At 39.0% G+C, this 15,818-nt stretch overlaps 2 protein-coding genes across 3 annotated transcripts in view; both read right to left on the bottom strand.

The window, feature by feature from the left end:
* LOC5506091 (two pore channel protein 2) overlaps nt 1–14,792 on the bottom strand; it is a 35,556-nt gene extending 20,764 nt beyond the window's left edge. For both annotated transcript variants that reach the window (XM_048722976.1, XM_048722977.1), the window contains exons 1-12: nt 14,365–14,792; nt 14,163–14,221; nt 13,197–13,273; nt 11,843–11,908; nt 10,959–11,070; nt 10,265–10,381; nt 9,894–9,962; nt 5,163–5,200; nt 3,119–3,191; nt 1,088–1,114; nt 425–551; nt 68–133 (exon numbers count right to left, since the gene is read on the bottom strand). In XM_048722976.1, the coding sequence (XP_048578933.1) occupies nt 68–133; nt 425–551; nt 1,088–1,114; nt 3,119–3,191; nt 5,163–5,200; nt 9,894–9,962; nt 10,265–10,381; nt 10,959–11,070; nt 11,843–11,908; nt 13,197–13,273; nt 14,163–14,221; nt 14,365–14,419 (886 nt within the window). In that variant the 5' untranslated portion in view covers nt 14,420–14,792. The remainder of the gene's footprint in view (nt 1–67; nt 134–424; nt 552–1,087; nt 1,115–3,118; nt 3,192–5,162; nt 5,201–9,893; nt 9,963–10,264; nt 10,382–10,958; nt 11,071–11,842; nt 11,909–13,196; nt 13,274–14,162; nt 14,222–14,364) is intronic.
* Nucleotides 5,521–9,688, bottom strand: LOC125560703. The gene has a single exon (XM_048722975.1). The coding sequence runs from the start codon at nt 8,542–8,544 to the stop codon at nt 5,755–5,757; it is 2,790 nt and encodes a 929-aa protein (XP_048578932.1). The 5' UTR covers nt 8,545–9,688; the 3' UTR covers nt 5,521–5,754.
* Nucleotides 14,793–15,818: the final 1,026 nt, after the last annotated feature.

The following is a 15,818-nucleotide window of genomic DNA, read 5'->3' as shown; positions in this document are numbered from 1 at the left end:
AGAGTTCAAGCGACGTCCGTAGGAGAATTTAGTGCCACAAGTGAAATTACGTTTCAGTGTTCCTTACCAATGCCGCTGTAGACAATAAAATAAATTGCGTAGAATCTGTTTTTCATATAAGCGGGCATCATGACTAGAAGAAAAAAAAATCAGGAGATAAATACATGTCACAAAAGATTGTTTTCGCTTGTATCCAGTCTCTTTCCTCATTTGCCAGACAGAAAAACACCTTAGGGCCTTTTTCCAGATCATTGAGTTTGAACGCGAAAGCAAGGCTTCTTAAGGTCGGAGTTTGTTATCAGTGTTCTTGCAATATTTGCAGCCTTTTTCAAAAAAAAGTGTTAAGCTACAGGTCTTATTGTATCACCAACCAATAGGGTACTTGCTAAGAGATCAAGATCTATTCATGTCTGCGCATGCTCACCATCCGGGTTATTCGCTGTGGTCAGCAGCACAAAAAGGCTTCGCATTGACGTCTGTAGATTTGGGAAGAACTTTGCTCCCTCGCATATTGAACCACTCTCGGTGTTTGACTCCCGACATTCTGAAAGCTGTAATGACATTTGTAAGCATAATATAAGATATGGGTTTGCCTTTAAATATAATATCGTAAATAAATAATCATCAAAACACTTTTCAATACATACAGAGCTGTAGAAAGCTTCAAAAGATGGGGGGGGGGGGCACGACACAGAAACATTAAGGAAATATTGGTGAAACAGTCACGCCCCTTTTTCCTTATAATTTTTAAAATATTTGGGGGTAGCGGGCACTTTCTATGCTACGGCCCTGCATGGGATAAATAAAACATTTGCTCTGTCAGCCGCCATTTTGTTATCGTAGCGAAATAATGAAAGGTAGAAACTCTAGTAAAATTGTAATAATGCGATATAAAACTTTGCTGTTAGATTACTATAAAATCGCATAATTTGTATACCAATATTGAAAAGAAAACAAAAACAAATATATGGCTGACATGGGTATTTTAAGCTGACGGAGGTTTGATCTATGAGATAGAAAGAATAAGATCGATGCTTGATCTAGATTAGAGATTAGAGCTGGGTACTTGGAATTAGAGGACACTTACCACATCTGTTTGATTCCTTGACGTCCACTTAAATAAAGATAAAAAAAAGTTTGTATCCACTGAAACTCATCAGTAGCGGATGTAGAGTTTAGGGGGTTTAACCCCCCCCCCCCCCCCCTTGGGCTACAAGGAAGCATGTTATTGACGTCCACTTAAACTAGGTCAGAAACGAAAACTTTATTTTGCTAAAACATAAGTCTAGAGGTTACGTAGCAAACCTGGATAAAAATGGCGCTTCATTTTTTTTCGTTTTTGGATTTTTTTTTAATTTTCGTCGAAAGAAAATGTCTCGCAGACTGGGGCCGAATTTGGACCGTTGGGAGGCCTGTGGTGACTTCACAGCCATGGTACGGCGCGAAATTTTAGTGTTAAATCATATAGGAGATCCGAAATCAATGCCCCAGAACTCAGTCGAATAATAGCGTCGTCGATCGAAAGTACCAGGCCATGAGGCTTAGAGCTCACAGACCCCAGTGACAATCAAGAGTTCAACAGAAGAAGACAACAAGGAGTTGAGATGGTTTTTGAGGAAGGTGGATGCGAGTTTCCGCCATATCACTATCAGAGCGCAAGGCGAACCGATCGTTGAAGGCTCATCTTGGTGAAAGGGAGACACAGCCAAAGTTTTCATAACACTATAAAACACTGTGAAAATACAGAAATGTGAATTCAGTCTTCTATGATGAACTCCAGCCGTAAGGAAGTTGATTCTGAACTTGTAAAAGGCGAAAGCCTGTTTTGTTCCCTGTATTTCCTATTTTATTTCCAATCAAATCAGATTAAAGCTTGGCATACTAAATAAAATAGGCAAATCCTGTTTCATGTGAGTATTAATAGATTAGTGACACATTAAATTATTTGTAATCGATTTTACGGCCAACTTTTATTCAACCAACGCGCTCGATTGCTATTGACTTTTCCCGCTTGAAATCTTCTCAAATTTCATTCTTCAATTTTTGTCATTTTCTCGATATTATTATAAAAGTAATAAAATAACTTGTTCAACTCTTTAGATTCCGGTTCCAGCCATTGGATATTTGATCCTTTCTTGTTGATCTCATTGGATTTTGTTGTTGAACTATTCATTGCCTCGATCGGAGAAAGTCGAAGTCAGATGAAAATAAACTATCAGTGAAATCCTACCAGATAGAAATCCGAGGTGGCGTTATAATAACTATCGGTGTGAGTGCTGTGCTGTGTGGTATAGTGGTTGTTGGAGCAGCCCATGGCTGCGCAAGTACTGCCCGGTTTTTTTTGACGAGTTTGCAGTCATTTAAAAACGAAGTTGCTTTCGTTTTAAAACAATTTTGAGAAGCTGTACCAAGGTTGTGACGTCATAAGCCCGGCTTTAACCGAGCAAAACGCGAGACAGTTTGCAATGGCAAAACAACAACTTCGCGCGTGTTTTGTAAAAAAAATTAAAAACCTTGGACGGGCTTTTTTGGGTCCTAAAAGCGTACTTATTAGCAACATTACAGTGCACTAACACGAGAATGACATGGGTCTATCTGCTGTGACCACTTGACCTCGGCTTTTTTTTCTCGTGGTCAAACTAGTCAGGCACAGCTTGCTGGCTCTGATTGTATACGATTACAGCAATGTTGGCGCAATTTGCATAATTTATAGCTGTGATTCGGGAAGGAAATAATACCATACAATTACCAAACATGGTAGCCATGTGCAAGGGCTGTTCGCACATCGCCCCTATTTTGACCCAGCACAATCTTGAAGTTGATGGCAAGGAGCTGTAAGTTCCGTGTAAACAGCGCCACAAGACATAGAAAATACTGCAAGCTACATCACCATGACTCAAAACATGGTGTTTAACCAGCGCAAGCATTGCTTGTCTCAGAAGCTTTTTGCCAGCAATAGTTGCGCTGTTCAAGGGCGGATCCAGGAATTCCAATAGGGGGACAGTAGCGAGGTTTCCAAGAAAGAGGAAGCCTGATTCATTGTCATTCCGTCTATTTCCTTATGTTTAACTCAGGCCACCCCTAGAGCCACCCCTGATGTTTGTATTGACTTACTTACAGATTCTCTTGGAAAGAGGAGCATCCCAAATGAAGTAAAGAAAACGATGTGAAGAAACAGCAGAAACAGGACGCTAAAAATAAAGGATCATCGGTAAACATGGCTTACAATTCCTGAAGCTGTGTGATACAATGATAGAGGACGCAGACTTCTAATCTGTTAGTTAATTATAGGTACTTTAGTTTAAAAGTATTAGTCAGTCAGCTAATTATTCATTTGAACCAAAAAAACGAGCTATGTATAAGAAAACTAAATCAGAAATGCTGTAATTTAATTTGTGTTTAAATCAATGCAAGTGTTATTTGCATGAAAGTTTTTCTTCTTATACAGAACACCAATATTTAGTGGCAGAGGAGGTTTCTAACAAGAAAGACACACCCAAAACCTAGGGATACCTGTGTCACTGATATCACTCACCTAAAACCTAAAGTGATACCTGTGTCACTGATACTGCTCACCTAAAATCTAGGAATACCTGTGTCACTAATATTGGTCACACATAACATAGGGATACCTGTGTCACTGATATCGGTCAACCAAAACCTAGGGATACGTGTATCGCTTATATCGGCTATCTCGTAACCAGAGCCTTTTTTATTTCTCGAAGTAGTCCCGATCTCCAAAAGATTTTGCAAAGCTAGCCGCAAAAAAAAATTTATGCGCCAATAATAGAAACAAGAACAAATCTAAATGTCTAAAACATATCATGAATGGGGCTACCAAATCCCGATAAATAAAAGTTAGTAATTTGAATTTTTCGGTGTCGAATTGTGGAAAATACAAGAAATTGGTATGTGGTTCGTATGGACCCTATAAAAAGCGCGTCAAATCAAAATCTCAAATCTGTATCTCAACCTGGTAATCAAATGATTTTAATTAACTCCAGGAAACAAATCTGCAAAATTTAGCAGATAATTCTTTTTTTTTTGCATTGTGCACGTGCGCTGCATTCGTAATCAAGAATGGCGGCATTCTCACGAGCGCGCGCGCGCTGTTTTTGAAACCTACAACGAAATGATATTTTTTCTCATAATTTGCTGCTATCTTCGCTTCATTCTGCGTAGCATTGCAATAGAAAACACTTCGCAAATATTTTGTGGCATTGCCGTCTCTGAATTTTAAAGGTTTTAAGGAAAATCATTGTTCTAGATTTTCCCGCCAATTTTGGAATTATTCACTCACTTTCGCGCGGCCAGGAAAATTTTAAGGTATTCCCTTGAAATAGTTCTACAACCCAGATTTTTTTTTAACTTGACATTTCAATTAAATTAAATTCTCTTTTCAGAATTTGAAAGATTATGTATGCTTTCTTTTGGCTAGTTTATTATAAGTGAAAGGTTTTAAGAACTTTATAGAAAATCTAATAGCTTCAGCGAGACTGAGGCTATTTTTCGCACTGTTTACACGGTGTCGGTGGAACCGGATGAATTTCACATTTGGTCAGCGGTTTCTCCAAACATCAGCTACTCTATACAATGTTTTCCCACCAAAGAGAAACCCTGCAAGGTCTTACCCAAAACATTTTTGTTTTGTTTTTTTTGTTTCTTCTTTTACACTGCGATGTTTTTTCGGTGTTGTTGCATTAAAACTGCCTGCAAAATCCGTCGTTTATTGGCCTGATAAGCCACATTCTCTGCAACAACCGACACGATAATGTTGCTCATCATTGCAACAACATTTGGTAGCATTTCAAGCAGTATTGGTATCATTTTGAGATGAAAATAACGGACTCCACCGAGGTTGTTCATCTACTGAGCAGCCAGGCAGCTATGCAACCGCGCCAAAAAATCATCGGTAGCGTACGAAAATTCGTCCTGCTGTGGTGTTTACACGGTTCAAGGCGACCGCGACCTGACCGAGACCGAGTCAGCCATTTTCCGAGCATGCGCTGTGATCACCTTGCTGCAAGATTTTAGCAGCAGCGATGTGGAGATCCCAGAACCCTTCGTTTGGCGACGCATGCGCGGGAGAGATTGTTACATCGGTCACCCAAAACTTAGGGATACATTGTTACAGATGCATTTTCCCAAAAATTATTGCTTACCTCATAATCTCTGGCAGAGTCCTTTTTATTGCCCTTAACTGAAGATAAAGACATTACTGTAGTTAGATATTATTAATGATGAACATAGAAGACTTGCAACGTTTGGTGGAGGGGAGATCTGAACTGGTAAATAAATACAATATGGGGTCCATAGCAAATGAAAGTATAAAAGGCAAAATATAAAGGTAGGGGGGGGGGGTTCAGCTTTGCTACATGACTTACTATTAGCCAGCTCACATAATCGGATGCGAATATTTTGTTGAACTGTTGTTAAAGCTTTTTTCAATGAAACAAATATACTGAAGGTTCATAGGTTTCGATAAACTTTGATCAGTAGCACAGTCACCTATCCATTTTGTGTTACACTAGGTTAAAAAACCAAAATGCTTTAATTTCCCTATTCAAAGGTTCTACAGGCTAATTATGAAGTATGTTTTGACAAACAGTTGAAATTATTTCATATTTTACATTATTTCATGATTTTTGTGATTTTTTGTGTTTTACCCACAATGCTTTGTGGGTGTGGCTCCCACTACAATATCACACAGAATACAGTACAAGTAACACTAAATACTTTAAAATGTCACTTTTCTCAAAGAATGGCAAGGATGGCTTCATTTTCCTTCAATGGAAGCTTGTAAATAAGTTTCTTGCCTCTTTTCTTAGTGGGGAGGTCACCACAAATATGGCGGACAGTGGCCGCATAAACAACTGCAATCCGTTTTTCGTTTAAGGTGAAAGTCATGTCATGAATATTATCACGGAGATAAAAATGCCCTTTCAAGACAGACTCTCCTCTCAGTGCAGTGTTGTGGTAATCATCAGTGTAGTCATGTTCTAGCTCCTCAACACCTGCTGACGTGACTTTGAGGAGATAGAAATCGTACATTCTATCACCTTCAGCCTCAATGGCAACAGTGCTGCCGCACGCAGCCAGATCTGCCATGTGTGATGCTGTATCATGTTCAAGAGCAGGCTGCTCTGTGGCTTGACGAGTGATAGCAACTGAACCATCTCTAGGGATAGTCACTTCTTTCCACTCATCAAGCCATGCCTTATTGGTACATGAATCTTCATCTTTCACAATGCAGCTCACACAGTAGCATGTCCGATGCCGTACTAGGACCTTCTCTTGCTGGGGAAGTGTCTTGACACAGTGCCATTTTCTTATGCCCTTTGCTTCCTTGAACTTTCGCCCATCACGGTTCCTGGAGACTGCACCCTCTCCTTTTGCAGGAACATAAAAGAAAACACGGCGCGTCAGCTGGGTAGCCGTTCTACGAGCAGCATAGCTAGTTGCTGCTGGCTCTGTAAAGTTTGCAACCAGATAAGCATACATGTCCTTTGCAGAATTGATTTTAGCTTTTCTGCGTAGGACGGCTTGGCTGGTTTTCTGCTTTACATGAGAGCCAGCAGCATCTTGCTCTCCTTTAGCATGGGAGGTTTCGAAAAAGCTTCTTTGGATGGGATATCCAAAATCTGCCAGAGAACATGACAAATCTCCAATGCAGTGTCGTGACTTATATTGTGCTGCGCACCCATCTGTAAATTCATGCAAGAGCTCAATGCTATAGCCCACATCGTTGACCAGGTAATCATGAATAAGCTCTTGGGCTTTGTGCACACTGTCATGGTCTTGCGTCGGATCATCGGAAACCACAAACAAGTGCTCTTTGATCAAGTGTGGCTCAGCCTCTGTGCTTGTGATCCCGTCTTTACTTTCAACAGCATGGCGATGTAAGATGGTAACATGTAGAGAAGCCTTGGTTACGTCAAAGAACTCTGATTGGATCTCATCTTGCTGGCGACACGCATACCCCTCAGAATAGTCGTGAATGCACACGACATGGCCAAGTGGCAAGTGTTCCAAAAGATTATCAAGTTGCTCACGTTGCCATTTAGCCATGAATGAATGCAGGGGATAGGCTTCCAAAAGCTTTTTGAAATATTTAAACATTTCTGAGGGTGGTGTTTCTTTGGGGACCAAGGCTATCTTCTTTTTCTCTTGACCATTGGCAAGGAATTTTCCAGTGGGTAGGTACTCGTACCTAGACCAACAAACACTTCCTTCATTGCTAGACTCCTCTGGAAGTAGTTTTATTTTCTCCACAGAGCATCTGTTGCAATCTCGCTCCAAGCACTCGATTTTATGGTGCTCTATCCCATCTTCCTTTGAGCATAAGGTTGCATCAGCCGCTTCTGTCAACGTTTTGAAAATGGGCGACTCTTCGCTCTCGTTTCCCGTCGTCTTGACCACACCCTTTCGAAACTTCATACATGCGTCGAAAAGAATTTTCGTTTCGACATGTTTTCTGCAAAGGCAAGATTTTCTGTCCCTTTCTCTTGCTTGTTTTACAAAGTAAGGTTTTAACATCTCGAATTTGCGTTGCGCTACTTTTACTTCAGGGTGAAGCTTCGCAAATTCCTGGAAAGCCTCCGTTTGGCTCGTTTCGAGAACATGCTTGGGGTGGGTTAAATACTGTTTTTTGCCAACTCTGTTTTTCACAAAGTCACTTTTGTCTCCTGTAGGACGACTAGCCGAACTGGCCCAGAAGCAGTAAATTTTTTCAACGTCTTCTTCTGGGAGCGCATCTCGTCGTGTTTTTCTTTTTACATAAAGCCAGCTTTCTCCTTCTCCCTTTAAAATCTCCTCCCTTGTTTTGATGGCTTTACTGATGCTCTTTTCGTTAAGGCCGACTAACTTTCCTAGGGACTTTTTTGCTCTCGACTTTTTTATATTATCTCCAAAAGCAAGTGATTTAAGTGCTTTGTAGGCAGCGCGTTTTTCGTTCGATCCCGAACGTTTGACGTGTTTCAAACCTTCAGAGATGTCCGACGCGAGGGCTTTCAACGTGTTACTTTCTTTTTCTTCTTCTGGAGTTTTCACTACCCCTTGCCTGGAAAGTGTTTTTCTTGTTCTCGGGCTGTTTATCAAAGTTTCTAGTACTTCGGCTTTTTTCTCGGGAGTTTGCGGAAGTTTATCTTTGGCCTTGTCAGTAACACGTTTTTTGGACTTGCGGTTCTTGAATCTCTCCCCAGTGTTCTGCAAAATTTCTTTCTCCTGTCCTTGTTCTTCCTTATTTTTCTGGCGGTATCTACGGACCCTTTCCCTTGTCTTTTCTCTTGCTATTTGTCTTTTTCTTTCAAGTTCTTCTCTGGCGGTAGCTCGTTGTTCTTTGCGTCTCTTCTTTGACGCAGCTTTCTTTATTTCCGTTCTTGTTCGTGACTTGCCTTTTGTCTCCTCTCGTCTCGCTTTTCGCCGCTCGATTACTTGAGCTATTTTCTTGTTGCGATTTTTCTCGTAGTAATCTTTGTCTTTTGCCCTTTTTATTTCTTTTTTCTTGAGTGCTGCAGCTTGCTTACGTGAAACAGGATTTTCCATATGAATATTCAAAGGTTAGCTTGTGTATTGTGTTGCCGAATGACCGACTACACGTGCTACGCACTCTCTGTGCAATACCCGCGGGCGTTTATTTTTAACTTATGACGCACAAAACCCCTGCATTTTGTGCTGGGACCCCCATAAATCTATTGTTCTAGGCATGTGATCTCGTGGAAGTCTTCGAGGACGAGGAAAGAAGCAAGCAGAGACAATATTTTGAAACATTTTAGCAGTTTTTCTTCGCGTTTTCTTCCAGCTGTAACGCTCGTTACGCTTTGTGAGCACTGTAATAATGCACAAAAGTGTTTCCGAATCATTGAAATTTGATTTTCTCGCTCAAAACTATTGCAATTCGGCTGAAATCTTTAGGGATGTCGGCTAAACACAAGCCCAAAGCGGGGATGTCGTAGTGAGTACCGTTTGATAAAAGTACTATTACTAAATTTTGTGTTTTGTGATTGCGATGGTGTAAAATTAAACTCATTTTCAATGTAACAGAAAGTGTTTCCGAATTATTGGTTGTCTTTTTTTCGCAAAAACTATTTGGTGGATTGTCTGAAAACTTCGCTTACAAGGAGTTTATTTGTTGCCCATCATAAAATTAAAATTTAGTTTATCACATTTGTTTTAATAGTACCTAAAATCGGTCATTATTTGTGGAGCAGGTTTGTTAATAACACGAGCGTTACATGCTGTTTAGACGCATCATCGATATTTTGTAAATCTTAATATCTGCAAATACAATAAATGAATTTGTTTAAAATTACTTGTATATGTTTGTTATATTATTATCCTTATTTATGTCGGTTCAATTTAGCAGATTTTTTAAAAGCCTTTAAGAAAATTTAACTAAAATGTTATTTTGTGATGCGGTGTTAGACCGGAAATGTAACGCGTTACATTCTAAATTTGCTGTGTTTATTAAATTTCTAGATTTTTGTCAAGAAATGTCTACTCAGAAATATAATATTTTTTCCTTGGTCTTGTAAATTGGTTATTGGACTACAATTATAAAAAGTTTCATGTGAAAAGCATAAGAACTGAGAGAGATATATACTATTTTGTGCGACAGTTTGTTGTTTTTGCTAAAATGGTGCCATGATTGTGCTACTGATCTTTCAATATCAGGTTTTTAAGCACGCAAGATCATCTCCATAAGATTCACCCACTATACAAGAAAGCAACCATTATATAATAATGTGACTATTATCACATATTATTGTTAAGAAAATAAATGGGAATCTTGCAAGTTTTTGCATGCTTTCCATTATCACATAGAATAGAGACTTATGATCATTTTTTATAGAAACAGTGTTCTCTGAGAATCAGGCCTAGGTTACTAGGCTTACCAGCTTTTTCATCAGAGAGGAGTTCTGCAGGAGAAAGAATGGTCTAAGAATCCGCCGAATTCGAACAACCTTCAAAGAACAAACAAGGGAAAGAGACATTGTCAGTTTGGATAATAAGGGGAGTATTTTATTGGTAATTTGCGATCCCTGGGATTCAGGATTAAGCCTGTTCTTAAAAGGTGCAAAATTAAAACTATAAGGGGAACCAAAAAAAAATTGCAGTATTGGTGTACTATGATGAACAGTATTTAACAAAATAAGATATAATGGTCTAAGCTGAGCAATGACATGTATCATTTAGTAGGAAGGCTTAAATGAAAAGGAAAAGGAAGGACCAAAGGACCAATAGACAATTACCCTTTGTTCCATACCTCACCACAGTTGTAGCTTAAGCTGACGAAAACATCCGCAAAGGAAATGCCAAGAACAAGCATATAGGAAAGCAGCCAGCGATTCTTGAAGAATTGACGTTTGCCAATTACATGGGTCTAAAATAAAAAAAAGAGGTTTTAAGGCAAGCATTTATATCTCAAGAACCTTATAACATTGATCAACAAGTAACTAAAATAAACTACCATAGCAGACCTAAAATAAAAAGTGGGGTGGGGGTACAAAGAAAACAGGGAGAGCCATGCATCTAATAGTCATTTCCTACAATATACAATACATACAGCAGATATACCATTTAATGATCTTTTTCAGCTCTCAATTAATCATACAGAAATAAGTACCAAGACAAAGAATCCAACAACCCATCTGCAAATTAACCTATTTCAATATTTTCTAATTCAATACCATCTAATTGCGTAAATAACAAAAGAAATATTTTTTTATGTATATGAATAGTTTGAAATTTCTCCAAATAATTTGTCTACCAATATAAGATGTAACAATAAGAAAGCTACAGCTGACAAGGTCATTTTAACTAAACATTTAAGTAACATTAAGTAAAAATAGCTAGGACTTGCAGGGAGGGGTGCGCAGGCATATGCCATACACATCAATACAACTTTGGTGTAAACCAGGGCTATTGTCCGATATAATCACTTAGTTCATTTTTATTACCTTGATTACCACATCAAACACAAAACAGGAAAGACATAAAAGCTCAATGGTTTCAAGGATGCCACATGGGACTTCGGGTCGTGGAGACATATATCTTGGATCAGACGATACCCTGTGCAGCATTCAAAATGTACTGTTAGTATAAGCATTTATTGCATTTCCTTAAATGTAAGTGGATAAGGGGGCAGGAAGTTGATAAGGAAAGAAAAAGGGAGGATTGTGTGGAGACTTATCTTGGAAAAGACAATACCAAGTGCAAAATTTCAAATTTACTTTTAAGTATTTATTGGATGTTTACAGGGAACTTTAGGAAGTGGAGGAGGAAAGTAAAAGGGACAATTGGAAACATGTAGACTATGGCAGCAATAGGCCTATAGCACATAATCATAACAGAGAGGCATTTTGATCATACTGCATACCTGTAAACCTCAAAAAATCTCAAGTCTTGAGATTTTTTGGGGGGAGGGGTGGTATATCCTTTCAGGCGTTTGCAGTACAGAAAGTTTCTTGACCCAAATCCACTTATGGATCTCACAAGGGTGTTAGATAAATTGCACTATGCAAGGAAATTATTGTTTAAAAAAATAGGAAAATTTATTTTCTAGAGAATATATTTTTTTTCTGATGCGATCACTAAAAAGTGGGAAATTTGGTGCTCCACACGGGCGAGCGGGAGAAGATGTCCAAAATCATAAGACTCCCACCTAATGGAGAGTTGATAGGTACTGTATGATGCTGTATGCCTATGAAGTTATCACACAGGAGTTTCAACATATGGGGATATATCATACAAACCATGGATCAATAATAAATAATGTGTTCACATGTACAAACTGTACGTCAGTTATCATATTTAGGAGTGTATGTGAAGTAATTTAACTCACGTTAAGGAAGATGGTGTTTCCAAAAATGCAAGCATCAAATCAACAAAAATGACCAATATCAAGCCCCTGGAAACACAAGACGTTATTAAAATAATTATGAATTGCTTTAATTTTCAATACATTAAACACCCACGTACTTGACCTCTAAAGGGCCGTCTACACAGGCAATTTTACTTGACGAGTTTAACTGACAATTCTAGTTGTTCATTTAGACATGCTGTCCATACGAGCAATTTTTACTTGATAAGTTTAACTGACAATTCTAGTTGTTCATTTAGACATGCTGTCCATACGAGCAATTTTTACTTGATAAGTTTAACTGACAATTCTAGCCGTTCATTTAGACATGCTGACATACTTGACCTCTAAAGGGCCGTCTACACAGGCAATTTTACTTGACGAGTTTAACTGACAATTCTAGTTGTTCATTTAGACATGCTGTCCACTCGAGCAATTTTTACTTGACAAGTTTTTCATGCAATGAGCTGGTAATGCCTATAGACAGTGGCAATACCAAAAAAATAACAAAGCCTGCCATCACAATATGGTGCCTCCGACAAAGAGACAGACCATGGCAATTACAGCAACAATAGCTTTATTAATAGTCCACAAGCATTAGAAAAAGGGGCCTATGAACTGCTTTCATCGGAAAAACTTGTCAAGTAAAACTTGTTGATGGTCTTCACAATCAACTTGGTAAGTAAAACATTGGTAAGTAAAACTTTTCAAGAAAATGCAAACATTCCAGTTTTTCAAGTCAAGTAAAAACGTGTCAACTTTTCTCCCCACACTTTAGCAACTTTTTCTTAAAATTGTAATGTTATAAAATTTTGCCCTGTGTAGACGGCCCTTAAGAAAAACAAACATTTGGTCCTAGTGAGTGTGCATTCCTGTTAACAAGGTTGGCAGGAGGGGGGGGGGGGGGGGGGGGGGTTGAACTCCCAAAAAAATAAACAGGAGTGATTGTCTGCAAAACTAGTCATAAATTCAAGGCACTTTGTGCAGTCAACAGCAATATTTACGAGTAAGTACGCAGCTGCTTGGTCTCCTGTTATCTTTGTTCTACAACGGAATTCTTTTGTCTCTATTCTTCTCGTTCTTTGTGTCAAGGTGCGGATATTGTTCATTTGCCCAATCAAATTGCAGCTTGTAAGAGCTGCATACTGACCCATATTAACCCCTAAGGGATAAGTACATTTAAAAAGATGTGGATAAGTACATTTTAAAAGATGTGGATAATTTTTTTAAACTAAGAAAAGTACAAAAAAAAAACACATCTCAAAGAAAATCTCTGAGAAGCAACCCACATAGTTTTTATACAAACAAAAGTATGCTGAAATAATATTTCATTTACCATCTGACAGGAGCGCTGTAATAAAATCGGTAGATTCGTAATGATCGCCTGTCAATCTTGTGATGTATTGACCTGTACTGATGACAGGAAAACAATAAAGAAAATAAACAAAATGAAAAAAATTAGAATAGTAATTTGTTTAAATTTAACAAATTTCATGCAAAAAATTATTGTATCAGGGCGGTAGCAGGTTTGAAATATTGGGGGGGGAGGGGGGGGGGCACAATACAAAAACATTGAGATAATATTTGGGGGGCACAGCTGGTCCCCTACTGGTCATTTCCTTATAATTTTTCAAAACATTGGGGGAGGGGGGGCATGTACCTCCAGTGCCCCACCCCCTGCTACGGCCCTGTTGTATTAAGGGAGATCAGACACTTCAAAGTTCAAAATATATTTTTTTTAAATCTGCTAGATTTTGTCGGCTTTGTGGATTTTGGTGGGAATAAAAAAGCCTGCATACTAAAAATATGAGAAGGGGATACAGGAAAAAAAGACCCGGCAAAGACCAGAAAACAGCCGGCTATCGCCGGAAGCCGGCCGCTATTTTGGACCCTGCACTTTCATGGGGCATGTAGAGAAAAGGATGGGAAATTGAGCCCTCTTCACTTAAAAGACCTCTTAAAATGTGCTGCTTCTTAATGCCCCCCACCCCTCCCCAAAGATAGGGGATCAAAAACTTAACTACCCCCCTCCCCCCATATCACATCTCCCCAAATAGCCATCTTCCCACTCTTTCCTGGAGTGACCTGATCAAACATGTCTTCATTATTGATAAAACTCCCTAAAAATGCGGCTGGCGATTCTCTGTGAGCATACTGACCGAACAATTCATAAAACATATCTTTCAGACAGAGTCAGTAGGCAGTTAAAAATGTATTTGACAAGCAAATTCAGGAAATAGCAGGAACAGTCACGCGTATTAGCCAAATCTGATTCTATTTTGACTAATTTTACAAAACTTACGCTGATGGCATCTTCGAGAAAAACGGCAGCTTGATCTAATGCCAATTCCTCTTTTGTACCTTAAAAGTAAAGAAATTTTATACTTTCTAACTTGTGTTATTCTTGTAGCGAGCGAGTTTGATAGTCATGTGATCGCACCATTCTATGAAAGAGAATTAACATCTCAAAAGACAACTGAGGGATTGATAGCGAAACGACTTACCTATTGGTGAAAATATCGGTTCAGTCTCCATCGGTTCCACACTACTGCTGTTCATTTATGGAAAGAAACTTTCGTTTCGTAAACATCGACATAAGAAAGAGACTGGGGTCACAGTCAAAATGAGCACAGGATGACCGAAAAAAATAAACACAGGGTGACCATATGTAAATGAATTGTGATGCATTATACATCCGAATCTTTTACTATAGTTTACCGTATTTCTTAAGAGTTTATATTCTAAAATGTACCTAAATTGAAGTGGAAGGAAAAAAAAGTTAAGCCATAAAAAGTACTGACAAGTTATAAAAAAGACAGTGCCAATTGCCCGAGGATCGAACCTCCCAGATCAAATAAACAAGAAAAAAATAGACCATACTTCCAGACATACGCTGAAACGCCGTATGGCAGCATAAAGCTTTACGGCTAGGCTGGAGATTTCGGCCCCAGCACCGCTATCTAGAGAACTGTGCAACACAAAGGAACCTGAGGTACCCGCGCATAAATGGGGAGGCAATAACCAGGATTCCAGGCCTGTCTTAGTCGGTTAGCCACGAACAGCTCGCTGAGAGTTACTGCAAAATATCGGGGTCTTTTTAACGCTTGTCGCTCTTGGGAATCGGCGTGTTGCTATAGTAGTGTGGTAATTTCATCATTATGCATTACAACACGCTGTGCTATTGCTTCATTTCAGCCTTTTGTTTTCCTGTGCTCAGACGACGCCTTGCATATTATTCGTGCTCAGATACAAAATAAATAAGCTGAGCTATAATGAAATGTGCGCGATCTAAAAAGACTTGTGTGCTTATTTCAGACAAAAAGTTGAATGTTTAAGCATTTATATGCTAGGGAGTGGCATACAATAAAAGATTTGTTCCAATATTTGTTTTCTTTATAGTGCATCATATTGCGCAGGGTGAGGGGCGGGGGGGGGGGGGCGGTGCTTGCCCTTATTGCCATATCGGAATATTTTAGCGAAGATGACAGGCTAATCTAAAATTAAAAAAAAAAGATAGATGATAGCTCCTCGTACAGGCTCGTATATGCGTTGTTTAAAATTTGAAAAAAAAAATATGTGATTTGTGAACATTGTGATGTCAGAAATGGAATGGTCCATGATACTGTGGTGTCAGGATTGGGATAGTCCACGACATTGTGGTGTCAGAAGTGGGATAATCCACGACATTGTGGTGTCAGAAATGGGATAGTCCACGACATTGTGGAGCCAGAAGTCGGATAGTCAACGAAATTGTATGGTTAGAAATGGGAAAGTCCATGAAAATGTGATGCCAGCAATGGGAAAATCCACGACATTGTGATGTCAGAAATGGGATAATCCATGAAATTGAGGTGTCAGAAATGGGAAAGTTCACAAAATTGTGGAGCCAGAAGTGGGATATTCCACGACATTGTGGTGCCAGAAATGGGATAGTCCATGAAATTGAGGTGTCAGAAAT

The sequence above is a fragment of the Nematostella vectensis genome, chromosome 15 (assembly GCF_932526225.1).
Source record: "Nematostella vectensis chromosome 15, jaNemVect1.1, whole genome shotgun sequence".
NCBI lineage: Eukaryota > Metazoa > Cnidaria > Anthozoa > Actiniaria > Edwardsiidae > Nematostella > Nematostella vectensis.
The sequence above is the reverse complement of the archived record's forward strand: the minus strand, read 5'-3'. Positions and strand labels throughout refer to the sequence as shown.